Below are 9,184 nucleotides of genomic sequence, written 5' to 3'. Positions count from 1 at the left end.
GACACACATAGTGATGGCTGTCTCTTCATAGCTTATTTATTTACAAACCAATCACAAGTTCTCAGGTCAAGATGATGTCTTTAACCTTTTTTTGAAACTTCTTTCTAAATCCGAAATCGTCACTTTTCCGAAGCTGGAATGAACAAATATTTGGTATTTTTGCTTGTTACATGACAATAAATCGATTGCGAATGCTCTGGGAATAATCAAACGGCGAGACATTTTGATGTTATCTTTCTAAAAGGGCACATGTCAACACAGCCATAGGGTTAGCTGGTTTTCATTGATCCGGATGTAGACTCACTCTACGTTTGTCGGACTTTTTCACATGGTTTCTGTTCACAAATGAACACCTGTTTTCTTGTTCTTGTTGATCCAGCGTCTAAGTGGCCACAGATCTTAACTCTTAAGTAATTTTAAATCTAATGAGGGAACCAGTGCAGCAACACATGATTCCTCCGTTGGTAAAAGGTTTGATTGAAAAGGTCGTCTGGCGCATCTCATGCCACTTCGTCACAGCGCCGCTATCACCCTTCCCTGCATGAATGAAACAAAAAGCGTAAAAGAAGAAAACTAGAGGATTTATTTTTGACTTGAGCCTCACAGCACATGCAAATGAAATGCAACGTGTCAGCCGAGCAGCTTCAGGACGTCGACCGATGTGGCACCTGTCGGAAGTCTGTTTTCGAATTCACGGGAAGACTCATTTGCCGGAATGAAAATTGTTTTTTTTACCTTCGCTGAATTGTTTCTACTCTCATTGTCGAGAACACAATGTAAATATATTCCTCGCCTGACACTTTCCACAGTGACTCTAGTCCTCAAATTCAGGAAAATACACTATCTAGATGCGGCTAATCTCTTCGGCGCAGGCACTTCAGCGCACCGAGAAATCTCATTACGGGGGGGGGGGGAGCCGCTCCGAATATATCGCCGCGTTCAGCCGGCGCCCTGCTGAAACAATCCGAGATATCTATCCGCCAGCCCATTTAATTTTCAAATTCCCCCTCTGGGGTGACTAACGTGGAAATCCGGGGGCCCCGGGGCGGATGTTGTTCTGCCTCGTGGTGGCGTTGCGCGGCGAGCCTTTGATCTATCGCGAACGCCGCCGTTAATCTCGCTCGGTGACATCCCGGATCGCCAACACGTACACCGAGAGTGCTGCTGAGTGAGACTATCAGCGGGCCGAGGCCTCTCGCCTCGGTAATATAGTTGCCTCCTCAAGGTTCAATTCCTTGCCTGCCATCCGCCGCTTGAGTAAGAGCCCGGCTGAATTATCTCTGCCTTGATTTATCTTTGTATTCCCCGCACGGCTGGCTGGTTTTCTCATAATGCCGCCGATGATTTTTCTTTTCTCTCCCGAGGATGACTATCGCCCTGGTGTCCTCGTCTTTACCCCTGTTGCTTTTGATTAGGTCTTGTCCATTGTTTTTCTTCTTTCCATTAAAATATTCGAATATTCGCCATCCCTTACTGCTCACGAGCTCCATCACCTCCTTCCTGTAAATGGATATGTGTTGCTTTACAATGTATCTGCCTGTTTTAAATGGATGCTAAACAAGACTCGTGTATTCGTAATGGGGAGTTTTATGTGTTAGTTGTTTGCATGCAGAGGAATTGATGAATACGGAAATTGCAAATGCCATTTAGTTCATTGAAGCACAACACCCCATGTTCTGCTCCCGATGGAGATATGAACAGAGGTAAAGACATGTTTGAATTTCGGGTGATTATACACAAATGAATACATTGAATATTATATTACATTGCTTCTAATTGAGCCCCCTAGGTTCTACACTGGACCTTTTAGCAGCTAATTAACCTGTTGTGGGTTTTCATGAAATCCTCTGAATGTGTTGTCGAATGTATTTTCATCTCCTTCCATTATTTTATGAAGGTTTCCGACATTAAAGTCTTTCAGCATGGCCCAACGTGATGTTCTAAATCCACCAGTGACCGCCTTAAAACGTAAATAGTTGTCATTTCTGTCGTAGCTATTCTGTACTAATTATGACGAAAACCGCGGCATTGTTTCTCTTTTCAGAAGGTGACCTCGTGCCAAGGAGCCCTGGCAGAGGCCGCGTGATCCGTGGAGTGTTGGCAAGAGTCCCTGCCTCTCCAAATGAACTGGCGGAGCAGCGGGAGAAGCTTTTATCCGCTGCTTTAGGAGGAGCAAAACAAAGCAGCTGTAATGCGGCATGACTGGTGGCCATCTGCAAGACACTTGCACAACTCACTGCACCCAACGGATCCCAATGGCTCCTGCTGAGAACACCAGTGTCTTCCCCGCGGCGGGTCGCTGTGCCAACGGCAGCTCCTCCGCCGACCCCGGGATGGATGTCGTCAAGGCGGTGGTTTTGGGGATGGTGCTGGTGGTGTTTGTCGTGTTCGGGGTCCTGGGCAACATCCTGGTCATCCTGTCGGTGTTGCTCCACCGCCACTGGCGCTCCGTGACGCACTACTTCATCGCCAACCTGGCGGCGGCGGACCTGCTGCTCAGCGCCGCCGTCCTGCCCTTCTCCGCCACCTCGGAGGCGCTCGGCCGGTGGGTGTTCGGCCGTTCCTTCTGCAGCGCCTGGGCGGCGCTGGACGTCCTCTGCTGCACCGCCTCCATCCTCAGCCTGTGCGTGATCTCCATCGACCGCTACCTGGCCGTCATCCACCCTCTGCGCTACCCTGCCATCGCCACGGGGCGGCGAGGCCTGACCGCCGTGGCGGCTCTCTGGGGACTCTCGGCGGTCATCTCCGTGGGCCCCCTGTTTGGCTGGAGGGAACCCGACCCCGAAGACGAGACGGTGTGCCGCATCACCGAGGAGCCCGGCTATGCTCTGTTCTCGGCACTGGGCTCCTTCTACATCCCTCTGGCCATCATCCTGGCCATGTACTGCCGCGTGTACACTGTGGCGAAGAGAGAGACGCTCAGGAAGAGCAGCGAGGGGGGCGGCGTTGAGACGGAGGGGGTGAGGTTGAGGATACACAGAGGGAAGCCTGAGGGGGGCGGCGGGGGGCCCGCGACTCCGAAACGCTCCACCTTTTCCCTGCCGAGGCTGCTGAAGTTCTCAAGAGAGGAGAAGGCAGCGAAGACTCTTGGCATTGTGGTCGGATGCTTCATTCTGTGCTGGCTGCCCTTTTTCCTGGTTTTACCCATCGGTAGGTACCTCCTGAACGTCTGCGTGAACCCGTCGAGTGCCTTTTCATTTGTTCTTGATAGATTCACAAAGCAGAAGGTATGTTTGTCTGAAAGCACTCCTTCAAGAACCAAAAGGGTAATTTTCCCAACACTTACTGCAGGTTTGAACGCATTACTGGACTCCTCGAAGACTCTTGGGTCCATCTTAACCAACGCAGTGTTTTCTACTAAATCCTGGAGGAACTATCTGGCTCTTTAGCTGCTAGATGATCCACTCTGTCCAACTAAATACATCCGTCTGCTGTCAGCAGGTAGTGTATCGTGGGGATTCATGACCAGTAGGTTCACTAGGTCAATGATCAATGCTTGTATACACAACAAACATGTTGCGGGTGTACACCATGATGTCAATGGTGGGTGTAGACTAGTTATAAGTGCAACAGACTACCAGAGTGCTTTCATTTTTAGATAAATGGACCCATTATAAAACATCTTGAGTTGCAATTTAAAAGAAATGAGCTTTTATACAGTGCATTGTCTGTAAGACCTAACGAGCCTTAGAGCATTTTGGAAATTCTTCCAAAAAAGCTTTTCCTTTGAAAGTCTCATAGATTTACAATATCGTTCAGAAAGTCTTTACAGTAGATCGGTGACTAATGAGAGGCACGAAATGGGGTGTAACCCGAGCGAAAATGACATCGAAGGAACTTTAAATGATGGATCTGCTGTATTATTGGAATCTAAAAAAAGGACCTCAATGATTAAGAATTTAATTGATGTACATAATGAGAACTTTAATGATTTATTTGATATATGTTCTTACAGAGGCCTGCTTTATTCAGAAAAAAATCTTCAAATGTTAATTAAAGTTTTAGCAAAGGCCAGTCTGAATAGAAATGAACTAATTAAGGATTTGTCTGCTGTCAAGCCAAACATTTGTAGATATGAGCTCTGGACCTCTGAAAAAGGTAAAGGTTCACTTCTATCAACTCCTAACACGATCATTTAAATGTAATAAAAAGCCTTGGATGTAATAAAACAACATTGTGTGGGAGAGCTAAGAGCGCACAACATAAGACATTTCCCCCTGGGGATGAATAATGTACATATCTAATAACAGTTTTGCACATTATGTAACACCCCATTACATTATGAGAAGATTGTAAACACTTAAAATGAGTACCTTTTTCACAGAGATGAAATGTGAAATAGTTGTTCCATACAGGAGTAATTAAGAATGGAAAAATATTTCATGGTTTCCAGTTTATTAATCTCTGAATTTGCTTTAAATATTCTTTAAGACGACAATGAGAGTACTCTTTTTTTTATTTTGTATTACATTATTCAACTTGTAGTAATGTTATCTGGAGTGTTTTTACCTGATGCAATCACTGCTTTCTTAGCTTTTATTATACGTTTGCTGACAACCCACTAAGCCAGATACTCTCGACTTCACATGCACAGAATTACACCTCCATTTTTGTCATTTCGGTTAAAGAAGACGATAACCGCGATGTTATCGCAGACATGGCACAGCCATTGTAAAGTCTAATCTAAGATCTTAATTGCCTCTGAAATAACGCTCCTGACTTGACGGAGATAAGCGACTGTCAGTGGGGTCCGGTGTGTATTTAAGGGTGATAGTCTAGTCAGCGGTTACCTCTCAGGTCACCACCGATGGGGAGGTTATTTATGTATTTTCTTACACAAGCTGTGACCTTATTGAAGGAAGGCACAATACAGGATGGAGGGGATGTGGATGAAACGCATTCTCAGCTTTTACCTTTTACTTTCGCTCTCCGGAGTGTCTATTCATATCCAGCCAGTGTGTACAAAAGGATCGCTCTCCCAACAAGCGGGAAGCTGCTGTCTGTCGTGAGTTGATTATCGGTTATTTTGACAGATCGATTAATAATACATAATAACCAAGTTATTGAAGTTTGCCTTTCATGGTTATGTAATTATGTTTGATGAAACAATTTGCTTTTTTGTCGTTAGACATTTTGACACGTCACACAGTACGAAAATGTGTAAATAATTTTATATCCTGACAATATCTTCACATTTCTCCTTAATTTACATTAGTGATACAACTAAATGCAGAAGAGACCCAGTTATACTCAACCTAGATGTGGAAATACCACAAATTGTGAGGCTGCACAGTTGTGTTTTGAGTTAAATGCAATTGCTAAGACCACAAATGTCAAGCCCTTGGTTCCAGGAAAAGTCGAGGGGTCAAAGGTTCATCATCTTGGAACCATGCATATCTGTACAAAGTTCTTTGTCAATCCATCCAGGAGACATTAAGATATTTCCATCAGTCAAACGGTGTTCATTCAGATTTTCACATTCAGACATACTGGAAATTATCCTTGGTCACACTTTTTTTTTAATGTTCCTATTTAATACATCAGCAGTTGTGAGAGGCAGACGAGTATTACCGTTCTCATATATTATTATGACTGTGTACCTGCTGTTGCCAGCCTTCCTTCCTTTTGTTAATCCTCAGGAGACCGTGGATACCTGTACGAGATTGCCTTGCCATCTATTTAAAAGCCGTCGAGACATTTCACGAAAACCAACAAGCGTTGCCTTCGTCGTGGCGCTAGAGGAAAGGTCAGGGGACCGCCAACGACCAGATTCAACCTGCAGGAAGCCATGAATATCTGATTGCCTGGCCATCCATCTCATAGCTATTTTAGTCCGTGCCGGATTGACCCGCTGACCTTGAGGCTGACGGAGCAGCATTGCCGTCAATCGAGCCGCGTCGCTATCGAAGCTAAAAATACAGACGGGGCCTTTCTTGAATGATGTCTCTGTGACGGCAACCGTGAGCCGCCCGTTGTAGCTATTGTTATTCAATAGCCGTGTAGGCCTGAGCCATTGGTAAAATGTCGCTTGATGATACGTTTCTGCTCTATGAGCACGACACCAGGCGGGACCTGCCTCCTTCCACCGCCGTCCCTCGACGATTCTCAGAAGGGACATCAAGAAATTCATTTACAGGCGACCAAATAGAGCAAATAAAACACCGCGCTGGAGCAGAATGGGCGTCGTCCGCGAGATGAAATGGAACGAACCAAACTATTGCTTCCCTCGTATGAAAGCTATTACAGATGGCAAGCGCGAAAGACTTAATGGGCTGTAATGCCAAGAGGCATCCTGAGTCACCCTGTATCCTCCCGAGGCAGCAAGTCATCGGAGAATAGTTACGCATTTCAATCGAGACAGACCTTCACGGCTCGCAGCGCTCCGAGGCCCCGATAGCCCGAGGTTTCCAAGAGGGGGAATATTTGGAAAAAATGACCGCATTTTTTTATGTTCTACTTCAGATGGAGAGCCTGTTTTTGTTCTGCAGCACACGGTGGCCGCCCGCCTTTCACTGTAGCCGGCATCAATCACACAGCATGCTTCCAGAGCTGATGAAAGGAGGGAGCTGCTTATCAATGGCACCATGTAAAGCCGCGGTGAAACATTGATTTTTGCACATTGGTTTCTGGAAATTATCTCAAGGGGTTGGATGTAGTTGAGAGTTCTGTTAAGTTCTTCCTCAACAAACTAGTAATATCCTTTCTTCATGCACTTGGCTTTGTGTATTTTCTCTAAGCCAATCACTGTCGTCTTGGACAGCGCTAAGCACATGATGAAGCAACGGTGCACTCGTAAAAAAAATAGATAGCCGAAAGGGAAAAGAATGGTAGGCTTATAACCACAGTCTACATCTGCTGGTTCAGACTGGAAACATACTGAACTAGAATGGGCACTCGGTAGAGCGCATACCTTCGCATTTCACAAGATTGGGCATTTAATTATGAACATTTTGGCATTAGTTGCATGCCAATTGGATAGAAACTGACCGTGCTATGGTAAAAAAATGATTTTGACCTATCCTTGACCTTTGACCCGATCGATCCCAAAATCGAATCAAATGATCCCCGGATAATAACCAATCATCCCACCAAATTTCATGCGATTCTGTTTAAAACTTTTTTTGTTATGCGAATAACACGCATACAAATAAATAAATAAATACACGGCGATCAAAACATAACCTTCCGCATTTTCAATGCGAAGGTAACTAAATATAATTAAATGCTGTAGCACCCAGATTACCAATAATTGGCACCAATGTGCTCAAATCATGTAATCAGCCCCTGTCCAAAAGTACACAATATTATGTGGAGTGGGTGTTGGCTATATAGAAGAACTCAGTGGAGAACTTTACATTTCTTATGATTCATCTTTCAAATCTTTTAGCTCCTCTCCAAAAATGATTCGTTAAAGTGATTTGTTTTGGTATTGGCCCAATGCAGACAAAGCAGATACGTTTAGTGATTTTAATGCCAAGGTAAAGTTGAATGTAGACTTACAGACAGGTGCAATGTCTGGTTCAGGTTACAGAAGCTCGGAAGAAGAAAAACATGACAACCTTGAAGAGCTGGCTTGTGATGAATAGGAATGGAACAAGGGACATGAACTGAGAGGCTGATCAGTGAATGAGACGAGGGCGAGCGTGGTAATTGCAGATCAGAGGAGGAATGTGGTAGCAGGTGTGTGGAAGGGCGGCGATGTCAGGTGATGGAGAAGGGAGAAGTCCAAGGGCATCTGCTGGACTGATGTGGAGAGGAGGGGCCGGGAGACGAGCTGAGAGAATTTACTAAAATACTGTAGATTTTGAGAAAAAATGTGTCTTTCTGGGACTTAAAGTATTGTGGTAGATAAGTGTCTGTTCCCACTCATATTTTGTTTTGTCCGTGTTCTTTTAGGATCGATCTTCCCGTCCTGCAAGCCTTCTGAAACCGTCTTTAAAATAACCTTCTGGCTGGGATACCTCAACAGCTGCATCAACCCCATTATCTACCCGTGCTTCAGCCGGGAGTTCAAGAAGGCCTTCCACAACGTGCTCCGTGGACGCTGCCTGAGAACCGGGGGTCTGGCCGCCAAAACCAATACCTCCGCCGTCGCCGCTTCCTCGTGGGGTTGCTGCGGGCCGCTGTCCGCCTCCACGTCGTCGGTCTGCGATCCGGATCGGGCTCCAATCCGTCGCAAGGGTCTACTGAAGGCGTGGTGTCTCTCGGCAAGGGGAACGGCCATACTGCAGAACCCCTCCGGCCGCGGATCGGCCAAGGTCTTGCGCCTTTCTCTCGGCGTTGCGGGAGAGGCCGTTTGATCGGCGTGTTGATGCAACGGTAGAATTATTCACTGCGTCCGCCCCTTTGTGCTTCGTGGAAACTCTTCCATACAACTTTTGCATGCATATTAAAATCCCTCGGAGGCGTCGGAGAGTGCAGTGCCAGCTGCTTCCAGAGCGGCCAGACAATAACTCTGACTATAACCTTTATGCCAGCGTAAATGAGTGTCAAAAAATATGGTTTGGGAAAGTGAATAATGTTTTTGCCGGCACCCGAATGCTCTTGAATAGAGGCCGAGCTCTACATGTCAAAGTATTTCATAGAAGCTACTTAGTGATCAGCAGGAAGAAAGAAGATCGAGGATCATGAGCGCGCGGCAAGTGATCTTTGCAATATAGTACAACCGTCTTGGCTTAAAAAAAAGTGCATTCGGTGCAAGTACGGACACACTTAGGGATCTAAAGTATGCCTCTTAGGGATCTCTATCTGCACTTGAAAGGGAATACACCTGATAACGTAATCTCATTCAAATGGCATTGTAAAAGAACTCCAGAGGCCTGGTTTCTTTCAACATTAGTGGTATTTCTGCAGATTGCACAAAAGCCCCCGAGGGAGAGATAGATACTCTTAAATCCCGGCACAATTAGCACTCAGACAGCTCTGGGAAAGTTTAATCTGATGTCAGTGGATGATTTACACGTCTGACCTCCGCTTTAAAGAGGCGCAGGTCTTGGATTTCGAAGTAACTGTCAAAAAGAAGAAAACAGTTAGAAATTGTTGGAGGGAAAATAAATATCAGTTTTTATTTGGAGGTGGAATAATATAAAAGGACAGCCTCGCAATTCAGCGCAATCTCAAACAAATAAAAGCCCTCTGAAGCTTTCAATGGACATTTTAGAGTTTCTGTTGAGGCTGCGTCAAA

General features: G+C 45.6%; 1 protein-coding gene across 1 annotated transcript; it reads left to right on the top strand.

Moving 5' to 3' along the window:
• Positions 1-2,255: 2,255 nt before the first annotated feature.
• adra1ab (adrenoceptor alpha 1Ab) lies at positions 2,256-8,494 on the top strand. Its single transcript, XM_056432755.1, has 2 exons — positions 2,256-3,150; positions 7,897-8,494. Exons 1-2 carry the CDS (start codon positions 2,256-2,258, stop codon positions 8,298-8,300), a joined length of 1,299 nt encoding a protein of 432 aa, XP_056288730.1. The 3' UTR covers positions 8,301-8,494.
• Positions 8,495-9,184: the final 690 nt, after the last annotated feature.

This window comes from Pseudoliparis swirei, chromosome 15, assembly GCF_029220125.1.
Source record: "Pseudoliparis swirei isolate HS2019 ecotype Mariana Trench chromosome 15, NWPU_hadal_v1, whole genome shotgun sequence".
Taxonomy (NCBI): domain Eukaryota; kingdom Metazoa; phylum Chordata; class Actinopteri; order Perciformes; family Liparidae; genus Pseudoliparis; species Pseudoliparis swirei.
Note: the sequence above shows the minus strand (reverse complement) of the source record. Positions and strands in the feature narration are given on the sequence as shown.